The 23,982-nt window shown below is 48.9% G+C and overlaps 2 protein-coding genes across 8 annotated transcripts in view; one reads left to right on the top strand and one right to left on the bottom strand.

Moving 5' to 3' along the window:
• The window catches only part of HAUS7 (HAUS augmin like complex subunit 7), a 69,348-nt gene extending 56,376 nt beyond the window's left edge, over positions 1–12,972 (bottom strand). For 3 of the 6 annotated variants that reach the window (XM_075578412.1, XM_075578409.1, XM_075578410.1), the window contains exons 1-2: positions 12,683–12,968; positions 12,506–12,574 (exon numbers count right to left, since the gene is read on the bottom strand). Coding sequence is in view for 1 of the 6 variants with exons in the window: in XM_075578408.1 (XP_075434523.1) it covers positions 12,683–12,694 (12 nt within the window). In the remaining 5 variants the exon portion in view is untranslated. Of the gene's footprint in view, positions 1–12,505; positions 12,661–12,682 lie in introns of those variants that run through there. The other 3 variants (XM_075578411.1, XM_075578413.1, XM_075578408.1) reach the window with 2 other exon arrangements.
• On the top strand, positions 1,757–23,449 carry LOC142471931 (extracellular matrix protein 2-like). 2 transcript variants are annotated; one of them, XM_075578398.1, is made up of 10 exons: positions 1,757–2,603; positions 6,252–6,443; positions 7,396–7,791; positions 9,288–9,575; positions 14,890–15,005; positions 16,168–16,300; positions 17,242–17,399; positions 21,101–21,240; positions 22,479–22,805; positions 23,003–23,449. In XM_075578398.1, exons 1-10 carry the CDS (start codon positions 2,348–2,350, stop codon positions 23,181–23,183), a joined length of 2,187 nt encoding a protein of 728 aa, XP_075434513.1. In that variant the 5' UTR covers positions 1,757–2,347; the 3' UTR covers positions 23,184–23,449. The 2 variants fall into 2 exon arrangements, with proteins under 2 accessions (XP_075434513.1, XP_075434514.1); XM_075578399.1 differs by lacking the exon at positions 6,252–6,443 and having other exon boundaries at positions 1,765–2,603.
• Positions 23,450–23,982: the final 533 nt, after the last annotated feature.

Genomic DNA, 23,982 nt, shown 5'->3' with positions numbered 1-23,982 from the left:
CAGGGTGCGTCCATGTCAGGCGCACCCGCTGTGTGCCCCCGGCTTTTATGCCGAGGTATTGTAAAGCTACTAGATGTACGGAGAACCACCCCTATAACCACGGAAAGAGCCACGAGTGATGGCAATGAGACCACTCGGCAGGGACGCCATCAAGGGGGAGGTAGCTGTCCCAGGTCTGAAGAGTAAGTGGAGCCCGTCCGTCCAAACACGGAAGTTGGGGGCAGACCGGAAGTAGGCCCTCTGCTGGGAGAAATGCAAGAAGCAGGTAGGCCCTCCCCCCTTGTTCCTCATACCCTCTCCCCCCCCCCCATTTACGTCCGCGTACGGAACAAGCAGCCACCAGCCCCGCCCTGCTTATTAGCAATGGGTTACATTCGTGTCCTGGGCACCAAACAAGATGGCGGTGTGCTTGCCGTTTGGAGCATCATGGTGTTAGAAGAGTGCGCTGGCTACTTCAATGGTTTCCAACTCCAGTCCTCAAGACCTCACAACCGGTCAGGCTGAGCCACCGATTGATCCACCGGTGCTGAAGCTGGATTATCCTCAAACCTGACTGGTTGGGGGGTCTTGAGGAGTGGAGCTGAGAACCGCTGGGTTACTTGGTATTGGTGCTTTGGGTCTCTTAATAAACGTTTCTACTTGTTATTCCTCAAATAAAGCAAGCATCATCTGCCTAAGAAACCGGCGTCACTCCAAATATATTCTTTATTTCTTCGATTCTCGCACGCGTCGGATGTTATTCCATGCTGCGTGATAAATAGATCCTCTGCGCAGGGTTAAATGGCCGCACCCATCACAGTCACACAGGGCTCTTCTATACGGTTCAAGCAGGGCTCGGGACTGAGCTGAACCGGAGAGTTGTAGGGGTCCACGGACTAAGATAATATATTTTCCATTTTTTTGGTGCGTCAAAATATGAACGCTAAAAAGTCATACAAACCTTTAAAAAAAAGTATTGTATGTATGAAGACGTATCATTTAAAAAAAATACAACCAACCAGAAATGTGTATTTTGTATTTATTTATAACTAGTGTAAATATCAGTTATTGGTGTTATATTCGCCATGCTACGGTTGTGCCGACAGAGAGAGATCTGGCCACATTGTGACATTATCCAAGGGGAAGGTGCGCTCGCGGTTCTTGGTGAGCTGCCGTGGGTCACAGCGCGCAGGGCTCGGTACGGACACCGGCGGACACCGGACACCGGCGAGGTCCAACGTGAGAAGGGCCGCACTGCCACGGTCTGATCAATAAAAGGTGGGGTTACTGACCGACGCTTCGGCCTGCCTGCGAAGTCGATCACTGCCCAGTAACCCCGCCTTGTATTGATGCGACCATCGCAGAGCCCCCCTTCTCTCTACTCTGCACATTTTGACATTTCCAGACGGCACGTTCTGTTACCCTGTATAATGAGACATCCGCGCCGCGTTTTGGGTTGATACATAGGAATATAATTCTGCACTAACATTATTAAATGTCTTTTAATGATTCTATGCCAAGTGGAACTTGGCGGATGATTTTGGGGCGCATGGAAGCATTATTTTTTTCCGTCCATATTTAGTATACATCCATATTCACATTTCTGCGCCCCCCCCCCAAAAATGTTTCTGCACCATTGTCGTAAATAAGACGAGGGCTAGCAGAAACGTTCTACATTTTGGACGTTTATTTGACCCTGAAGTTCTTTAGGGCGATAATATGGACGCATGCACTTCGGCGCAGAAAAGGGCATTGAAAAAACATCCCGTAATCTATTCCATAAAGTTACAGCAGCCGCTGCATACCGCAGCACGGCACAGGAAGCGCTGGGAGAGGAGTTTGCAGCGTGTTAACTGGAGTCTAATTCCCCTTCTGTGTGCTACTTGTGAACAAACAGAGGTCCCATTCATGGGGACAAGGCCGCAGGACTCGCAGTGAGAAGCCCGTCTGTAACTTTATATTCAGAGCACTAGCAGCCACTGGTATGCGTCCAACCTCCCATAAACTCCCGCTTGATAAAATGTTGGGCTTGTTGAACCAGCATTTTGTAACAGTAAAGAAAACAGGTTGGGTTCCTTCTTGCCCAAATATGAAGAGAAATCCCAGCTGATGGATGCGTGTTCTTTTTTTTTGTTGGGAGAAAAGGATCTTGACTTCACGGTGAAGGGGGAAGCAAACGGAGTTCACCTTGTGTTTAAGTTAAGCCCTCTTGGGGATTTCATCTTGGAAAAGGCTTGGGTTGAGTTGTGAGAACTCCTCACAGTCGCTGTATAGGGCAGGGAAGTAAAGACCGGACTTAAATCTGTCTGAGCGTCTAACTTAAGGCGACAGGTATACTGTACTTGGAGGAAAGGGAAGAGGGCACACGATGAATCTTCTTTTCATTGCTTTGTCTCTGAGTGTGTTGGGATTCACTGGGTGGGCCCTGAAGACCCCAGAGAAGGTCAGCAACAGCACAGGCCTGCTGCAAACAGTCCAGATGAGAGACGTTGGCAAACCAAACCTTAGAGAAGCCATTGAACCTCCACGGGCTCAGACAGCTTCCAAACACAGCCCCATCAGACAGGACAAGGCATCCGTGGCCAAGCAAAATCGCCCAGGAGTTGGCAACACTTTGGTGGCAGGTACAGTACAGTTTGAGTTTGTGTTTTTAAATGGATCCTTCAACCAGCAGGGCTTAATTATCAAGCAAAGTCTTCTTCTGAGAATAGTGGTGACGATGGGTAGTTGCAGCGCTGGCCTGTCATGTGGGGGATCCTAACTCAAGTTCAACTCTTTATAAACGGTTATCTCCCTGGGCCTCCAGCACTAAAATGACAGTGAATTATTTGTAGCTCCATTGTCGAAGCACAGTGTTTTGTTACCTTTTTGTTGGTTGAGGAACCCTATTATTATATTGTGAAATTCTGTGGAGCCCCAACCCTCTCTAATAGCGCGTCTGTGATCAGATGCATTGTAAGGAACCCCAACCCTCTCTAATAGCGCGTCTGTGATCAGATACATTGTAAGGAACCCCAACCCTCTCTAATAGCGCGTCTGAGATTAGTTGCATTGTAAGGATCCCCAACCCTCTCTAATAGCTCGTCTGAGATCAGATGCATTGTAAGGAACCCCGACCCTCTCTAATAGCGCGTCTGTGATCAGATGCATTGTAAGGAACCCCGACCCTCTCTAATAGCGCGTCTGTGATCAGATGCATTGTAAGGAACCCCGACCCTCTCTAATAGCGCGTCTGAGATCAGATGCATTGTAAGGAACCCCGACCCTCTCTAATAGCGCGTCTGTGATCAGATGCATTGTAAGGAACCCCAACCCTCTCTAATAGCGCGTCTGAGATCAGATGCATTGTAAGGAACCCCGACCCTCTCTAATAGCGCGCCTGAGATCAGATGCATTGTAAGGATCCCTAACCCTCTCTAATAGCGCGTCTGAGATCAGATCTATTGTAAGGAACCCCAACCTTCTCTAATAGCGCGTCTGAGATCAGATGCATTGTAAGGAACCCCAACCCTCTCTAATAGCACGTCTGAGATCAGATGCATTGTAAGGAACCCCAACCCTCTCTAATAGCGCGTCTGAGATCAGATGCATTGTAAGGAACCCCAACCCTCTCTAATAGCGCGTCTGAGATCAGATGCATTGTAAGGAACCCCAACCCTCTCTAATAGCGCGTCTGAGATCAGATACATTGTAAGGAACCCCAACCCTCTCTAATAGCGCGTCTGAGATCAGATGCATTGTAAGGAACTCCAACCCTCTCTAATAGCGCGTCTGAAAACAGATGCATTGTAAGGAACCCCAACCCTCTCTAATAGCGCGTCTGAGATCAGATGCATTGTAAGGAACCCCAAACCTCTCTAATAGCGCGTCTGAGATCAGATGCATTGTAATGAACCCCAACCCTCTCTAATAGCGCGTCTGAGATCAGATGCATTGTAAGGAACCCCAACCCTCTCTAATAGCGCGTCTGAGATCAGATGCATTGTAAGGAACCCCAAACCTCTCTAATAGCACGTCTGAGATCAGATGCATTGTAAGGAACCCCAACCCTCTCTAATAGCGCGTCTGAGATCAGATGCATTGTAAGGAAACCCAACAATCTCTAATAGCGCGTCTGAGATCAAATGCATTGTAAGGAACCCCAACCCTCTCTAATAGCGCGTCTGAGATCAGATGCATTGTAAGGAAACCCAACAATCTCTAATAGCGCGTCTGAGATCAGACGCATTGTAAGGAACCCCAAACCTCTCTAATAGCGCGTCTGAGATCAGATGCATTGTAATGAACCCCAACCCTCTCTAATAGCGCGTCTGAGATCAGATGCATTGTAAGGAACCCCAACCCTCTCTAATAGCGCGTCTGAGATCAGATGCATTGTAAGGAACCCCAAACCTCTCTAATAGCACGTCTGAGATCAGATGCATTGTAAGGAACCCCAACCCTCTCTAATAGCGCGTCTGAGATCAGATGCATTGTAAGGAAACCCAACAATCTCTAATAGCGCGTCTGAGATCAAATGCATTGTAAGGAACCCCAACCCTCTCTAATAGCGCGTCTGAGATCAGATGCATTGTAAGGAAACCCAACAATCTCTAATAGCGCGTCTGAGATCAGACGCATTGTAAGGAACCCCAACCCTCTCTAATAGCGCGTCTGAGATCAGATGCATTGTAAGGAACCCCAACCCTCTCTAATAGCACGTCTGAGATCAGATGCATTGTAAGGAACCCCAACCCTCTCTAATAGCACGTCTGAGATCAGATGCATTGTTAGGAACCCCAACCCTCTCTAATAGCGCGTCTGAGATCAGATGCATTGTAAGGAACCCCAACCCTCTCTAATAGCGCGTCTGAGATCAGATGCATTGTAATGAACCCCAAACCTCTCTAATAGCACGTCTGAGATCAGATGCATTGTAGGGAACCCCAACCCTCTCTAATAGCGCGTCTGAGATCAGATGCATTGTAAGGAAACCCAACAATCTCTAATAGCGCGTCTGAGATCAGATGCATTGTAAGGAACCCCAACCCTCTCTAATAGCGCGTCTGGGATCAGATGCATCAGATGGGAGAGCCCAATGTAACATACCGTAACCCGGGAGAAACACGGAAAGAGGCCGCACCATGTTTAGAGAATTTCTTTAGTGCTGGAGGTGCCTGCCGTGAAAAGGTTAATAAATAGCAGCCCCTCCCGCTGCGGCAGGCGAGGGAAGAAAGGATAATTATTCGGCTTCCTGTCTTTCTTCCATCGCCGGGTTGCCACATGCTTTCCATTACTAGACAAGGGAACGTAAGTGCGAGTAACCGTTCCCTGCACAAGCGGAGATGGGTTTATTCCAGATCCTGATACTTTTTAGGGTGATATATGATCTCCTCGGACACGGCACGTTGTCTGGTCAGTGCTACAGTTACTATTTAATGTGTTAGAAAGGTGGTTATGGATCAAAGTTTCCACAGTGCAAAACTCGTGCAAAAATAGCACCAGGGAAAGGAAGCAAAGGGACTTTTTCCTTTGCTAATTCGGTTTTGTGTTATAATAAAGGCCTTGCCGTGCTGGTCCTGATAACATAACACAGGGGCCTCAACCTCGGTCCACAAGACCCCCCCCCCCCAACTAGTCAGGTTTGATGGATATCCCTACTCCAGCACAGGTGGTTCAATCAGTGGCTCAGTCGAACAGCCTGCTTCAGCTCACCTGGCTAAATTAGTGGCTCAGTCGGACAGCCTGTTCAGCACACCTGGCTCAATCAATGGCTCGGCTGAAGCAGAGATATCCTGAAAAACCTGACCCGTTGGGGGGTCTTGAGGAGTGGAGTTGAGCTCCCTTGACCTAACGGAATCTATGTATCAAGAAAGCGGTCAGTCCTGGCGGTCAGCCCCGGCGGTCAGTCCTGGCGGTCAGTCCTGGCACATTTACATTTAAAAAGTAGCATTTTTTCGTGTCTGAAACATGACGTATGTATGGGGCGTATTTCTGCTTTTACTGCGCTAAAATAAAACGACTCACGCCACCGTTACGGTGACGGACAAAAACCAGCACCGAAAACCGACGCAAGCCTGATCTACAGGAGCGCTGCTTTAAATGAGTGACTCTGTTTTACAGAATAATATAAAAGGGCCACATTTACTAAGCAGTCTTCTGCCATAAACACCTTCCGCACTTAATGGGTCGTACGTTTTCCAGCCGGCGCATCCTCGCAGAAGAGCGCGCAGTGCATGTTATTACTCTCTTGCTGTGGAAGGGATTGGTGTGGTAACCGGGTGCCGTTTCAGGCAGAGGGCAGTGCCTGGTGCACGGGATGGTTATGCACGACGGAGCCGCATGGTCGCCGCAGCCATGCACGGTATGCATATGCGACCGAGGGACGCGGGTGTGCGAGCCTGCTGACTGTGCGGAGGTTCCGTGCGCCGCAGGGAGAGTACACACCCCTCCTGGGGCGTGCTGCCCAGTCTGTGTGAGAGCAGGTAAGTGCTGTATTTAAGGCGTGTGTATAATCTAGGGCAGCGGCCCCCAGCCTTATTACACTGTACCCCCGTATCAGAAAATATTCCATGAACCCCTAATGAATAAATCTTATCGCTGACTCAGACTAATCGCTAACAAAACTGTGTGACCGATCCCAGGCAGTATGGTGTCCTGAGCTTGTGGGGGGAACACGCTTAATAAGGCCCCAAACTGCTCCTCAGTGTGTGTAGGCAGCATGGGGGGGTATAGCTGTCACTCACAAAGGGAGCTTCCAAAGTCACGCCCCACAATGCCTCGTTGCTATGGATGCAAAGCATTGTGGGCAGCGACTTTGGAAGCTCCTGCTGTATGTGACAGCTACACCCTTCACGCTAAGGTACAATTTGGGGCTTAAGTGCGCAGTCCCACCCGGGCTCAGGAACCCCCTATATACCGCCAGGGATCAGACTTTTTTACCTTAAAAGCTTACCTGAACAAGGGAGTCCCCAAGAGCTGATCTGTGGTCCCCCAACCTCTGAGGATCCTCTGTTCCCGATGACTGAATTCATTTGTTCAGTGGCGATAATACTTTCCCGGAGGACACAAAATGGCAGCTGGGTCAGAGTTTGCTCCGGCTGGCAGCCAATAGAAAGCTGGATCATCACCAGGAGATGTGGCGGCTTTCTGTTGGTGACCCCAGGAGCCGTGTTGGTAGGTTTTTTTTTTACCAGGAAGTCTATGGGGAAGTTGGGGGGGCACCGAGCTCAGAGGAACCCCTGATTTAGGTAAGCTGTGACAGGGCCTTAACCCCTGTCTAAAAGGGCTTCACACACTTTACTTGATTGAAAAAAATATTTAAAATACAGTGTGTGTGTGTGTATTTGTGTGTGTGTGTGTGTTATACACACCAGACACTGTCATTTTGAAATGATGATCAACTTCTCTATTGTAATTGCGAGTCTCTTTCTGCAGAATCCCCACAACTGAAAGCTGTTGCTTTGACACCAAAGGCGAGCCAAGAAATAGTAAAAGAGAGGAAAAACAAAAGAGAAGAGAAACAAAAGGGGGGCAAGGTGTTACAAGACAAAGAAGGCAAGGTAAGAACAGCACCCCAACCTGTGAAGGGACCGCCCACAGCGAAACAAGCCAGCACCCCATCAAAAGGGCAGCAGAGCAGAAGAAAAGGCACAGATGGGGACAGGCAGGTGGAAGGTCCCCCAAGGAAGAAGGAAGCCCCTTATGGGAAACAAGAGACGCTCAGTCAGAAGAAAAATGTGTCTCTTGGGAAGGCAACGAAAGAATCTAATAAAGAGAGAGAGCCGGATACTGAGGATCCAAAGAAGCCAGAACTGGAACGAGCGCGTAAAGGTAAGAGTATCAACCCAGACATGCTACGTGCCAGGGGTGGTCTACTCAGTCTTTCCTCCCAGAGAGGTCACTGGCGAAGAAGTGAGAAATGACATGTTTGGACCAAACACACCCCTCTGTTGAAAGCTGACTTTCATAATCCGTTGCTCAGACTTATGTCCATTTCCCCCCCATTAAAACAACATAAGGCCCCCCCCCCCGTTCCTCCCCCCCCCCATCCCCGTCGTAAATCAGTTGGTAGATTGTCGGTTTTATGACAGAGTAAAAAAACTTCTTCCCAACGACGTTTGAGTTTTGCCTCAGTATATATACGCACTCATAACTTCTCTTCTGTAATACTTACACACACGTGAGCTACATCAATAGATTCAGGCGTTTATAACGGACGTAACAAGACTAAGTATGACCGTCTTAATCCTAAATTTGTGCGACAGATGGATATTTGTCCTTTATTACCTGCTAGACCTCCCATATCTGTCCTTATCGCGTCCGTCTCCCTGTCACGAATGCAAATATCAAAATGTTATACGTCAGCATCGCTGTCAAGTCCATGATTCCATATTTCATATCTTCTGGATGTTATGGGGATAGTCACGCCCCCTGGCACTCCCTAAAACCCTTCCAGGAATGCTTTGAAAACCCTTAACTAGGGTTCTGTTTACGTTAGTGTCGGGAAAACCATCATTTACTCCCATCTCTGGCAAAACATATGTTCCTATCCCTAGATTGTATCAGTCCTAAAACTAGGCCTGGCCAAGGGATGAAGCACCAGATTGATTACAATACATAATATCTCGTGATATTATCCTGACAATAGTTATGACAATCAGGATACAAGTCAGTGGCGTAACTACCGCCCGGGATGCTAAAGGGGGGGCCCAAAGGGAGTCGGGACCCTCTCTCTTGATAACCTCCCGAAGCTGTTGCAGAAGCCCCCGCACTCTTCCCCACAGCAATGAAACTGATTGCCCAGGAGAGAGCGGGGCCTCTGTAACACAGCGGCCCTTCTCCATGCCATCAGCGGCCCTTCTCCATGCCATCAGCGGCCCTTCTCCATGCCATCGTGGCGACCAGGTGACACTGCGTTGTTATGGCGTCATGTGAGGCTGCATAACCATGGCGACACGACGTCACATGGCGAGGGGTCGCCAGCCGACATGTGATGCTGTGACGTCATCCGGGGGCCCCTTTAGGCGAAGTTGCGTCACTGATACTAGTCAACAACTTTATCATTTGAAGGCCCTTATTTTAGGATTTTCGCCACTGATCTCCGGTTGCACACCCAGACCTGGTTTTGTAGCGTTGAATTGAATAGTAGGAGATCTTTACGCTGATCTTTAAATAAATCTGGTTTGTCTGATCACGTTAGAAAAAAACCCAACACTCCCCGTTGTCGCCCACGGATTTTATCCACCCTGGACGGTTTGTGTCAGGTTCTGCCAGGACTGAAGCGACTCCATTTGGTTACTTCTAAACCGTCTCCTTTATTTCTGCAGAGAAAACGAAACAGCGGGAAGCGTGGAAGGGGTCGGCACAGCACCGCGGTGCGGGGAAACCGCTAAAAGACCAGGTGCCAAGGAACAAGAAACCTGATGTGGCTCACAGTGTGATTCCTGCTCCGACTGCCCCAAGCGTGAGGCCTTCAGTTCCACCAACCGACAGCTTCATCCCGTCTCTCCCCAGTGGCTGTCTGCTGGCAGAATCCACCATCGCGTGTGCCAACACAAAGATGAAGTATCTCCCGCTAATGACGGACCCCGGGCTCAAGACGCTGTACTTAGCTGGTAGGAGGAACATGGTGTATCTCTCTATCTATAGTGTCTACACCAGTGGTTCTCAACTCCAGTCCTCTAGACTCAAGACCCCCCACCCCAACAGGTCACGTTTACAGGGTATCCCTGCTTCTGCACAGGTGGCTCCGTTTTCCACTGAGTCATTGACTGAGCAACCTGCGCTGAAACAGGGATATTCTTAAAACCTGACCTGTTGGGGGGGGGGGGGGGTCTCGAGGACTGAAGTTGAGAAGCCCCTGACCTACACAAAGCAGAACAACAATTACTAAAGCTCATTCACCGGCCTCTTTAATAGTTAACTACATTCACTAAAAGTATTCGGACTTTTCTTGAAACGCGGTTCCAATTCCTTATGAAGAAAAACATCCCCCGCAATGTCTTTTGGGGGAACAATTAAGGAACGATTGTGGTAGTGAGAGGAGTGGCAACTCCAGACTCTCCGATTGTTAGTCACAGTAATATTGTTAAAGCATTGATTCCACGCCTGCACAATCTTTTCATTGGGACCCCGAGTAGCACAGTTTTGGGTGGGATAACCAATGAGGACGCCTAGGAGACATCGTACGAACTCTCCCCCAACATGAGATGTCAGGGCAGCTCAGGAAACACAAAAACCATACATACTGAGTGTTACTTACGGTATAGTTAGTGAGTAAGGGCTAGTTAACGGTCAGTAACCGCAATGGCTGCTGCAGATCTGCAGCATAGATTTGTTCTTTTAATAATATAAAGTGGAGTAAAAAACTGGCTTGGATGGGACGGGAGACGTCCTGACTTACGCCTTTAAGCAAATCTATAAACATGCGCAGCAGATAGGTATGTAAAGTAACCAATTTTAAATGGGTTTAAACAGCAACGCTTCAAATGCATCAGCATACTGTTATAATTGAGCTCCTCCGTGTCTCAATGAGGCTGAATCCACTGCAGAAATGTTGATAAAACACATTTATTTCGATGCATTTGAAGAGCTTCTATTTCCCGCGATGGCGTCACTTCTGGGCTGATCGTGTTTATAGCGCAGCTCGCGTGCGAATGTGGGATGTAAATATGCAATTAGCGCGTTCATTTTCACTGTGGGTTCTTTTTTTTTGTCCGTAAATGAGTTCTGAGATATCCAGCTGCGGCTTTGCAAGGCAGGAGGTTTTAAATTACCGTGAATATCAATTATCTCTCTGCTCATTAATATTATTTGGGTTCCTTTTATGGACAGATGTTCCAGGAGGGATAGCTCCACAGGATTAAATGAATCCCAGTCTATCAGATTAAACAAAACAAAAAACCTCAATTCATGTCCAGGACCAAGTGAAACGAAACAGGCCGCACTATAAAGCAGTATTGGGAATGACCACACATTCCCGACTCATTTTACTAACACAAAGTCGTAACAAACTATTGGAACAATCCATTGGATCCAGCTTTGCCCTCCTCTGCCCACTCCTCCTGACCTTCAACCACTCCAAATATTCACAGGGGGAACTCGCATTGTCGAAGGGTCCTGTGACGGGCATCATTAACACCTACGGCAAGTGTTCCTGTGTCGTGAGCGGTCATTATGTATGGTCTTTTATGCTTTTAATAATATTGTCTGAGTTTATATATTTGGGGGGTAGGGGGGTGTTTGCGTTCCAGGAAGTATATACAGTTGGGAGGGTGGGAGGGTTTGGTTTCCAGGAAGTATATACAGTTGGGGGGGGGGGGTTTGGTTTCCAGGAAGTATATACAGTTGGGGGGGTGGGGGTTTGGTTTCTAGGAAGTATATACAGTTGGGGGGGTGGGTGTTTGGTTTCCAGGAAGTATATACAGTTGGAGGGGGTGGGGGGGGTTGGTTTCCAGGAAGTATACAGGCATACCCCGCTTTAAGGACACTCACTTTAAGTACACTCGCGAGTAAGTACATTTCGCTCAATAGGCAAACAGCAGCTCACGCATGCGCCTGTCAGCACGTCCTGAACAGCAATACTGGCTCCCTACCTGTACCGAAGCTGTGCGCAAGCGGGGAGACTATAGAGCCTGTTACACATGCGTTATTTACATCAGTTATGCACGTATATGATGATTGCAGTACAGTACATGCATCAAAAGTGGGGAAAAGGGAGTGCTTCACTTTAAGTACATTTTCACTTTACATACATGCTCCGGTCCCATTGCGTACGTTAATGCGGGGTATGCCTGTATACAGTTGGGGGGGTGGGGGGGTTTGGTTTCCAGGAAGTATATACAGTTGGGGGGGTGGGGGGGTTTGGTTTCCAGGAGTATGTAAAGTTCTACTTCTCTCTGAATCAGACATCAGTGGTGAGATATACTGGATGCGTGGCTTGGGAAATGTGAGATTGCGCGGGAAAGAGCCACACCTGAGAACACATTCAAAATATATCACCAGATATATAACAATGGGGTTTTGTTTATTTGATCAATGGGCAGTTTGCAGGAAGAAGGATATTTGCTGAATCGCCCAGATTTGGTCATTGCAGAGTTTAAGGCCGCGCATATAGTGCCCACGAAGGGCGACGCATGACGTCACCCGTCGCCGCTAGCGGCGGCGTCGCGGGCTTACTGCCATTTGATTAGTTCAGGGGCTGTCACATGAGGAGACAGCCTTTGAAAAATCAAATATTGCCAGCTTCCAAAATCCGCGACGCTCCTTCGCATTGTCGCCGTCATGCTTACCATAAGCGCACGCGGCGGCGGCGGCAATGCATTTGTTTTTGGGTGACGTCGCCGTCGCCCGCCGCGGGCACTATACGCACGGCCTCAGACCATCAGTATTTGCCTATTTGAGACCTTTATTGAATCAACAACAAAATACCGGAAGAACATTTGCCGTTTTATGAGCGGTCGCGATTTTTTCCGATGTTCCCAAAAAATGACAAACCCGTCCCCGTCGTTCCCACCTGGTCACCACCTCCGAGCTATTTACTTACTTGAATCAGACTCTTCTCAGTCCAACCATTTGAGTTGTCTACATTTCATACACCGCAGGCTATTATTGCCTATGAAAGCAGACAGGAAGTGACTTTTGATGTTTGCTGTGAATTTGTGCAAAGTGCTGGGGATAATAACCGTGCAGAGTAACGTTGGATGAATAGATCTATACGTACGGTGGGAGCCATGAGAACGGACTGGATCTTGTTTTACGTGAGCTCCAAAAAGGTCTGAAAACGGTTCCGTCTTCCAAAGAGAGAAGCAGCCGGTCCCTTCCCCCCGGTGACCGAGTACTAACTATATGCACGGAAATGTTGCAGCCAAGATAACTAGTTCCCTAGAAACGTTCAGCAGCGAGTACGAACATATCTCTCTCCAGACAATGCTACGTGCAGCTCCTGCCTTTGTGCAGATAAGGAGGTCTGTGGGTTGTTCGAATGCAGCGGGTTTTCAACCTTTTTTTGGTTACGGAACCCCAGAATTCGATTGTGAAATTTCTGGGGAACCCCAACCCTCGCCCCTCCCCCCTCCTGTCTGTTGTGTCTCTCCCCCTTACGCTCCCACTCCCCCACACTCACTCCCCAACCTCTCTCTTCTATACACACACACACACATACACACACTCCTCCTCTTACTCACACACACTCCCCCTCTCACACACACTCTCCCTCCCCCATACAGACTCACACTCTCTCTCCCCCTCCCTCACACAAACAGAAACAAACACACTCACTCTCTCCCTTCCCCACAGACACAGATACACACTCTCCCCCTCCCCCCCACACTCTTTCCCCCCCCACACACACACACTCTCCCTCTCCCCCACACACACAGACACACTCTCTCTCTCCCTCCACCACAGACACACACAGATAAACGCTCTCTCCCCCTCCCCCCCACACACACACACTCTCCCCCACACACACAGACACAATCTCTCTCTCCCTCCCCCACAGACACACACACAGATAAACGCTCTTCCCCCCCCCGACACTCTTTCCCCCCTCCCACACACACACACACTCTCCCTCTCACCCACACACAGACACACTCTCTCTCCCTCACAGACACACACACACACACACACACACACACACACACACACAGATAAACGCTCTCTCCCCCCCCCCCGACACTCTTTCCCCCCCCACACACACTCTCCCTCTCCCCCACACACACAGACACTCTCTCTCTCCTCCACAGACACACACACACACAGATAAACGCTCTGTCCCCCCGACACTCTTTCCCCCCCCACACACACACACACTCTCACTCTCCCCCACACACACAATCTCTCTCTCCCTCCCCCACAGACACACACACAGATAAACGCTCTCTCCCCCCCCCGACACTCTTTCCCCCCACACACACACTCTCCCTCTCCCCCACACACACAGACACACTCTCTCTCTCCCCCACAGACACACACACACAGATAAACGCTCTCCCCCCCGACACTCTTTCCCCCCCCCACACACACACTCTCCCTCTCCCCCACACACACAGACACACTCTTTCTCCCCCACAGACACACACAGATAAACGCTTTCTCCCCCCCCCCGACACTCTTTCCCCCCCCCCCACACACACACACACTCTCCCCCACACACACAGGCACACTCTCTCTCTCCCCCAGACACACACACACACACACACACAACACACACACACACACACACACACAGATAAACGCTCTCTCCCCCTCCCCCCCCCACACACTCTTTCGCCCCCACAAACAGACACTATCTATTTAAGGGCGCCTGCGCTGATACTGCTTCCTCTCACTCCTGTCAGTCGGAAGTTGACGGCAGAAGCAGGGAGAGCAAAGAGAGCAGTGAACGGGCGGCTGCTGCTGCTGAGCTCGGGTGCCGCCCGTTCACTGCTATGTGGGGGTGCCGCCGCCGGGTCTGGGACAGCCGGGAGAGTTATCCCAGCTCCCCCCCCCCCTGCGCCCGCGGAACCCCTGAGCGGTGCTCGCGGAACCCCTGAGGGGTGCTCGCGGAACCCCTGAGGGGTGCTCGCGGAACCCCTGAGGGGTGCTCGCGGAGCCCACGTTGAAAATCACCGTTCTAACGTTTTAAAGATAATCCCTTTTATCAGCAATGCTGAGAAAGCATGCTTTCTGTTACTGATATACATGAGATATCCACCGCCGAGGCTCACCAAGGGTATCAAGATAAAACGTTTAGCCCGAGTAAATCCTATAACCAACCTCTCCTTTGCTCTGTGACCAACAGGCTGAGCTCAGGATCTTACCCAGGGTTAAGAGAAGAAGTGATGTCCTCTTCTTGCCTACTGTTTGGAGGGTCAGGATGGTTTAACTTCAGCAACACTGGCTAATATCAAACCCCAAACGCTGTTTCCATCTCTCCCCTCCCAGAGAATGAGATTTCCAAGCTCCCTGCCAGGGCTTTCTCAGGCCTACCCAACCTGGAGTGGCTGGATCTCAGCAAGAACCAACTGGGCGATTCTGGCTTGTCATTTGATGTCTTCAGGGTAAGTTACATTATTTAAACACTGGGTCAGCACTGTGCCGACTGCTTTTGTCCATAAATACTGTAAGAGGAACAGGAAGCAGATGACGGGTCTCCTGGAACCTCTCTGTATATCTCCCCAGCTCTGAGGCCTCGTTCAGGGTGCTGGCTTCGGAGGGAGGGCGTACTGCCGTGCGTGCTGCCGTGAGAAACAAAGTATTCAATTTGAATACTGGTTTTCAGGGTAGCAACCGCCCTGTCTCCGAAGCCAGGAGTTGACGCTGACTACAGTTTCAATAAACGAAAATTTCGTTTTTTTGGAGCTGCAGCAGCGTCACAGGGACCAAGGCAGCCAATGAAATCATTCTTCAGAATGATTTCATGACTGCAACTTGGATACTTACCCTGCCGTGTGTAACCCCGCCCCCTCCCCAACGCTGAAAAGTCTGCTGGGGGATAAACACAGATCGCCCAGCAAACTCCCGCACTGGCTGCCTCCCGCCCTCCCTCCGAGTCCTGCAGCTGACACCCTGAACGAGGCCTGAGGCAGCCATCACTCCTCAGTGTCATGTTGCAACATTGTAACTTCTGTGTTGGCAGCTCAGCCTGTTGCCTACCAACCTTTCCACTGGCTGAGTGGTATGATCCAGGACTCCCCCCCCCCTGGATGCTGGTCTCTCCCTGACCCTTTTTCTGTTTGTTGGGTCATATCCCCTTCCTCTTTTCAACCAGCAGCCTTCAGGAACTGTCATATCCCCCATCTCCTGGTAAAGTTTAATATCCTTTACCTGTCCCTGAACTATTGCTACCTATTACAGACCCCCTCACCCCCTTTGTTATGTTGCTGTTGTACTTCAATAAAGCTTACAGAACAAAGGAAGGACTTTGTGTGCATAACAGGGGCAAGAGTAAAACTGACTTGCCCCAGTGTGCAGGAGTCAGAATAAACTGATTATCAGCACCTAGGTGGCTGATAACTGCTCTGCAATAAGGAAAGATGAATGACACAGGATCACTTAAACAGCTGAAATCTCAGGCGCAAGTGAAGCGATTGGTTGAGCGTAATGGCCGTATGCTGTGCTATAGGTGACTTGTAAAGATGAATGGATTATCCATTCTCTGAAATAGAAGTATTGCCGTTTACTTAAAAGGAAGAGGAGAATATAACTGGGCTCGTTTCTCAGAATCTAACCAAGCTGAGAAGACTCAACCTGGATGGGAACCGCCTGACTGCGCTCCCACTGCTGCCACCATCCCTCCAAGAACTGAAAATTAACGACAACGACCTCCAGGAGCTGCACAGACACAGCTTTCGTGGTAAGGAACCCAATGGCGTCATAGCTCAAGCACTAGACAAGGACTTCCACCCCGCCCTTAATTACCATAAACCATGACAGAGCAATCAGAGCTCCCGGAAGCATCGCTCGCCGTGCGCCGTCACTTCTTATTGTTACAGAGTGCTTTTCGGTGTAAGAAGCTCGGTGCAATGCTAACCTCTTTACATCCTACCCGGCAGCATTTCCCCAATGTGGAACTTGAGAAACAAATGATGACACACACACACAGTACACACACACACAGTATACACACACACACACACACACACACACACACACACACGAGAAATTACCATGATATGTAACAAATGTGTAGCCAACCTAATTGCACAAACTGTGCAAAGCGTTCCCAGATCCCAGCTTCCTAAAGTCCTGAAAGAAAACATCTGTAGTTCTGCAGTGGGATGGTGGGAGAAGAAAAGCTCTAAACACATGAATGAGACCAATGCAGGGGGTGCATATCTGTGTTGCATATCTGTGTTCTATTCTTCAGCCATCTCACCTGAAACAATTGCTGTCTGCTCGGTGTAGGTTCAGCTTGACATGGGGTCTTTTCTTAACGGCTCATTCAAGCACTGGACACACGGGCATGAGTTGGCTCTTCCATTGCATGGGTGGGTAAGACATGGGTGGGTAACTCCATTCCTCAAGGGCCACCGTAAGGTCAGGTTTTCGGGATATCCCTGCTTCGTCTATGATTGAGCCACCGGTGCTGAAGCAGGGATTTCCTGAAAACTTGGCCTTTTTGGTGGCCCTTGAGGAATGGAGTTGCCCACCCATGCCCTATGGCCTTCACTTTGGATGACAAGCTGGGGTTGTTGTCCAACAAACCAAATCCATTACTGCAACTTGATGTATGCACAGTAAGCAGAAACCCCCCAAACTAGAGTGTGAAACGTGTGCTGTGTCTCCAAATCTCAGGGCTGAATAACCTGCTGACTCTCCAACTGGAGGGCAACACCCTTCATGATGGCAACGTCTACCCTCTGACATTCAAACCCCTCAAGAAGCTGATTTATTTACGCATGGACCGCAATCATTTCCGGGCGATACCATCAGGGCTCCCGGCGTCCTTGCAGGTAAGAAGTATTTATAAGCCACCCAATACACCATCAATCCACCGGTAAACCCTCTGTGAGACCAGATAAGCAATGGTAACGGCAGATGTGACGCCAGTAATGCGGCACAGCAAGCATAGCCAGGGTCAGCAACCACAAGAACAAGCCAGGCACATTGTGTGTGGCTCTGAACACTTACTGTACTGGGGAGAAGGGAGGGTGGCCACAGATAAGAATGGGAAACCCCTGCCTTTTAATACATTCTGGATTCGCCCCCGTACTTCACTATTAAACCCCCCCCCCAGGGAAACAGTTTTAAAAGTGCAGTTTTGTTTGGACTTCCTTCTCCTGTGACTCCGGACAGGAAGTGTGGCTGCTTCCTAGAAAACATGGGCTAATACAGATGTCTGTATTTACTGAAGCGTTTTTAATCTTCAGTCTTTCTTGCTTTTATCCTGGAGCACAGGGCATCCATTCAGCGAGCTGCTGTTTGCGGAGCCCTGTGCAGGCCATACTCCATGGAAACGTAAACGTTTATCCTCACTGCACCCCTTAAAAACACTCCCGAGGGGCCCGTCCACCTGGCGGTTGTCTGTTTGTAGAGGGATATAGCCAAGGTGGTGTAGGAGTGAGATTCTGCTCCGTTGGCTCTCTCTGTTCTCTGGAAGCACACGGGTGTCTCACACGTGCTTTTCTTCGCAGAGGTTTGGGCTGGGAACAAGGATGCCGAATCTTACACTGCCAGCCATTAAAATAACAGGGGTGTGAAGAAAAAAAAAATGATTTTGCTTTCTTCTGGTTCAACATCCTAGTCCGGAGCGGGAACCCCAAGACTGAACACATATCCGTCTTTTAGTTACATGTGTTGAGTTCTGATGACATCCATATGTTGGTAATTAACTTTAGCCTTTCCACTGGAATACGTTTTTCGTGCGGTGAAGAGGCAGGGACACGAGGGTAAGCTGTGCAAGGGTCTTTATTTGGGCATCCCAAGGTGAAATACACACAAGAGAAAGAAAGAATCAGGCCTTAGGGGGGCAGCGCCCTTTGTCACTTAAAGTCCCTGCAACCCTGTTAAAGCACGCGGAGATTTCACACCGTGTATCCGCTAGGTGTAGCGAGCTTGTTTCAGGGGGTAGAACGACCTTCAGTAGCAGGGTCGCAGGGCGGCTGCCTTCCTGACCAGGGACTTTGCATAATGAGGAAAGATGCCGTTAGCATGCAGCTGTGACCTTGCTAATCAAGTCTGCTTGGTCTGTTTAACTAGCGCTCTGCTGGAGTCAGCAGCTACGGATGCGTTTCCCACCCATAGTTACCAGACAAGCTTCCCACCCTGCTGCATGCAGCCAGCGGAATCACACAGGTCTGTAATATGCATATAGGAATTGTACAGACCACAGATCCACTGATTTCCCTGGGTGTTTTTCAAACCCCAACGGCATAATAGCCTCACTGTTCGGGTGGTCTTCAATACGGCAAACTCTTTTGCAAACCTCCGCAGCTGGCAGCTTGTAGTCCTGCCGGGTTCCAGGACTTGAACTTGCAACTCGGATCCAGCCGGCATCGAAATGCTTGCTCTCTGCTCTTACTTTAGCCCCTGCTGGACCTGTAACTCAGGGGTGGGCAACTCCAGGCCTCAAGGGCGACCCAACAGGTCAGGGTTTCAGGATATTCCAGGATCAGCACACGGGGTGCAGTCTTTGCCTGAGCCACTGATTGAGCCACCTGTGCTGAAGCAGGGATACACTGAAAACTTGACCTGTTGGTGGCCCTTGAGGAATGGGGGTGCCCACCCCTAGCTCCATTGCATTGCGCCAGGATTATCTGCCCCGTCTCGTGTCGTCCTGCTCTTTTCAAGGCTATCCTGACCCAGCACAATCACTCCCGTCCCTCGTGTTCATTTCCTGTTCCCGTGACCCACCCTTCTCCCCCTGCACAGTGACCAATTCCCCGTTATACACGTGCTACACAAGTGTGCTCATCACAACCCACAATCTGTCATCTCATTCAGTCCCAACAGCTACGTCTCCTGTACGTACCGCGCGCAAGAAGAGGCGAATGTAAGGCCAGGCCCGGGGAATTCCAGGGGTGCTTTGCTTTTGGTCATGTTTGCTTATCTGACCGCTGCAATATTATCCTTCGTAAAATGCTTCTGCCGAGACCCTGCGGGAGACTCAACTTTCTCTGCAACATCTGGACTCTTCCAGACGCAAAAAGTCATATTTCAAATAGTTTTACAGTCATACTTTTATTTCCACCTTCCCTCTTGTTTCCCCCCCCTACAGTCTCTGCATTCCTAAACTATATGCTTATATAATTATATACTGTGTGTGTGTGTATATATATATATATACACACATACACGTGTATGAATACAAATACTCACAGGGACGAAGGAATCTGAAACCACAAGAATGATGTGGTACTGCACATCCAGAAAATCAGAGCAAAGGCTTACTGTTTGACATTATTTTACAGGAGAAAGCTTTTTACTGTTTTCTTTGGAAAGATACAAAATCAGAGTGTTTTTTGAGTGATAATTATAGCAGCGACGTCTCTTTCCACGTCTCACCAGAGAATGGGCCAAAACTACAGACATGTACTTTGTGCTGAATGGTAACTAAAACAAGCACCGTTTTGTCTAAAAGCAGCAGTTTATCGTGGTTTTTTTGTTGTTAAATGACAGCATAAGTACACAGTTAGAAATAAACATGCCGAGCTTCCTCAGTCTCCTCTGGGTGTTACCCTGGATTCGCTGCTTCATGGTAAGGCTCCCGCATCTCACCAGTTGCAGCAGTTCCAAAGCTGCGGGGATCGGGGCTGAATTATAAGCAGTTGTTTCTATCAGGTGTTCTACGGGTGTTTTTACACACTTATCTCTTCGGAATACACCATGGGAAGCATTTCACACACAGGTGCACTGTGTGATATTCAAACAGCAACGGGAAAGTGTGAAAAACACAACACTCCCAGTCGTTTGTCCAACTAAATTGAACATCAGCAGCAGTGGCGTAACTAGCGCCCGGGGAGCCCGAGCACGTCCCGGGGGCTCCAGCCCGGGGGTGGGGGGCCCGAAGGGAGTCGGGACCTACCCTCCGGGACTCCTGTCGCACAGAGTTCTCCACATCAGTCAATTCATTTGAGGATAGATTAATGATCTCAGCACCTAAAGATCCCGTCCTGAACTCCGGGGGTTCCTGTGCCCAGCGATATGCCCATCCATTGCTCTGCATCGTGATATGCCCAGCCATTGCTCTGCATCGTGATCGCGATATGCCCAGCGATTACTCTGCATCGCGATATGCCCAGCCATTGCTCTGCATCGCGATATGCCCAGCCATTGCTGTGCATCGCGATCGCGATATGCCCAGCGATTACTCTGCATCACGATCACGATATGCCTAGCGATTGCTCTGCGTCACGATCGCGATATGCCCAGCGATTACTCGGCAGAGATAACCTTAAAACCTGTCCTGTTGGTGGCCGTTGATGGCTGGAGTTGGACCCCTTGCTATAATGCATTGTTGTAGCCCATCTGTAACTCCCCCAATGTCTGACTTTAATCGCAAGAAATGGTCCTATTTATAGGTTATATCACAGGTGCATTGACAAACCCAGAGCAGGAGACTTCCCCACTTGGATAGGTCGGTGAACACACGTTAGATGTGTGTCTGTACACACCAGAAGTCACCCGTTCAGATTGCCCACGTTATCTTACACAGGAGCTGCATCTGGATAATAACCGCATTGAGGTTGTGTCTGAGGGGATCTTGAACAAAACTCTGAACCTAAGTGTCCTTGTGCTGAGCAACAACAGACTGCAAGAAGACCGTATCGCTCCTCGGGCCTGGATCGACCTGCTGTGAGTAGTCATGAACCAGACAATGCCCTTACAGTTATTATAGAAAGACGTCAAGACAGAGGGGAGCCATGTCCCTATCAAAGGGGGACAAAGTGACACTGAGGCATTGGGTACGGGTACCATGGATAGGCTGTGTTCTCTTACACAGTTACACAGTTACACAGTTACACAGTTACACAGTTACATAGTAGATGAGGTTGAAAAAAGACATAGGTCCATCAAGTTCAACCTATGCTAAATTTAGACAACAGATACTTTATCCTATATCTATACTTACTTATTGATCCAGAGGAAGGCAAACAAAAAACCCCATTAAGGGGAAACATTAATTCCTTCCTGACTCCAAGAATTGGCAATCGGATTTATCAAAAAGTCGCGGAGTATGTGGGAGGCTTAACAGTAACATTATAGCAGCTGTGTGGTAACCACTCATATCCGGGTCATTAGCCCAACATCGTTACTAACGTGTAAACTTCGTCAGTCTCCAATCGTCTAACAAATATTAGGAAGCTGCAGAAGTTCCCATAAGAGATATCTATTGTTTATTAAGGAGACATGCTCCCCCAATTGCACTTATCATCGTCTCACACATTAGGGTCGCACCATCATGGGGAAGCACACCCGGTCTCCTGCGTTAGTCTTTCTCTTGCATACCTGCCCGGCGTGCGCACGCGGGATTCAGATACCGGGGAAGCATTTGTAATGCGGTAAAACGAATAAAATGCACTAAGAAGGCTCAAAGAGCAGTATTTCAGTGTTTAAGTACCATAGAATGAGTTATTCTGCCAAGTGCACTAAAGTTAGAACAACGGCAGAGGCTTCCCGCTTGCAGATGTAAGCCATAAACCTCCTTGTGGGAGTTAGTGACGGAATGAACAAGTCGGACAATGGCATACAGTATTCATTTGATTTCGAAACTCATCTGGTCAATAACGTGCTACTCTGTTGTTCAGTGCAAAAAGAACATTAGATTTCTTCTAGTTATTAATAATAATAATAATAATAATACTTGTATTTAGACGCCATTTTTCAGTTATACTTTAGAGACATTTATGCAGCCACGCGGGGTGATTTCCCAGAAGCACATGCTGCCACCATGGACTGCATGGCAGAGTCCGAGGGAGAGGAGACAGAAACAGTGTTGAGTGCGGAGACACGGAGATAAGCCAATATCAGAATGTTGATAGCTGAGGCCGGAATCGAACCTGTAACCTTCTTTGCACATCATGTTATTCCAGGAACCTGGAATCTTTGGACCTGTCTCATAACCGCTTGGTACACGTTCCATCCTTCTTACCCCGGGGGTTACAGCAGCTGGTCATGCACCACAACCAGATTGAGCGCATCCCAGGCTACGTATTTGCCCACCTGAAGCCGGGGCTGGAGTTTCTTCACCTTTCGCACAACCACTTGAGCGATAGTGGTATCCACGCGGTATCCTTCTTTGGCCTGTACAAGTCACTGAATGAGCTCCTGTTGGACAACAACTTGCTGCCGGCCATCCCCAGAGGCATCCTGAGCTTGAAGTCCTTGCAGGTCCTCCGTCTAAGCTTCAATAAAATTAGGTAGGTTGAGTCCAGGTCACTGTAACCAAGTTCTGTACCTGGACTTCTGGAGACGTGTAGGCTAAAAGTAGGACATAGTATGATACAATGGAAAACAATGGGAATATTCTCACATACGATGGAAGGAACCGTAGTTGGAATATTCCCGATGGTCACACAAAACAAGGTCACACTATCATTTTTTTCTTCCTTCCCAGGTATGTGCCCCTCAATTCAATCTGTGACACTAGAGTATCCGAGGACTCCAACCTTATATCCGTGCACCTGGAGAATAACTTCATCGACCGGCGCTTGATCCCGCCCACTGCGTTCTCTTGCATCAAAACCTACCACAGTGTCGTTCTGCGCCCCCAGCAGGAGGAATATGAGGACTATTAGATATCAGAGCATGAGTAACGCAAGAGAAGGACCCATCCCACCTAAAGGTCACAGTGCGAAGGGAAGAACTTCTCACTGCAAAGGAACATTCTATAGCAACACTGAGTATGCATACACACAAATACAGTATCTAACGCACCTTTGCCTTCCAGAACAAAGACCAAGAAAATGGAATTGAAGCATCACCAATAACTGCAGCTTCTGATTCCTAACCCCTACTTAGAAGGCCCTCCTGCCCCCTCCAGACATCAATAAAGAAGCCCTTATTATGGGAAAGAACTTGATTGTTGGTTATCACTGTGTGTTAGAGTCCAGAAAACACAATACAGACCAGGCCTATTACTCTGTGTTCCTTTCAGTTTGCCTGATGGAATGATGGTAAGTACAGTAAGTATCAGCCTTTATTGCAGGTAATCCGAGTACACCATGTGTGCTCACAGTGGGGGACATGGATCACGCCACAACTAGGAGGGTGTCATAATCCACGATGACCATGAAAGATCTGACACAACCAAAGGAGAAGCGAACTCTGAAACAAATGCCACCTAATTGATCCTTTCTTGAAGTTTCTTCCGAGCTGCCGATAATGCAGACAGGTTCAGCTGCATGCAGACAAAGTGCAGTTTTGCCGAAGGTTTCACCGTTAAGGGAACCCACCTTCTGTATGCCTTGTTCTTTCAAATCAATCATTGCAATAGGATGGGCATAAACTTCGCTAACTAGTAAGGTATCCCCACGGGTTTTGCAGCAGGCCCGGAACCACCGCCCCAGCTGCGCCTCTGTTTATCCTTTACAAGCA

This window comes from Ascaphus truei, chromosome 21, assembly GCF_040206685.1.
Source record: "Ascaphus truei isolate aAscTru1 chromosome 21, aAscTru1.hap1, whole genome shotgun sequence".
Lineage (NCBI taxonomy): Eukaryota > Metazoa > Chordata > Amphibia > Anura > Ascaphidae > Ascaphus > Ascaphus truei.
Note: the sequence above shows the minus strand (reverse complement) of the source record. Positions and strands in the feature narration are given on the sequence as shown.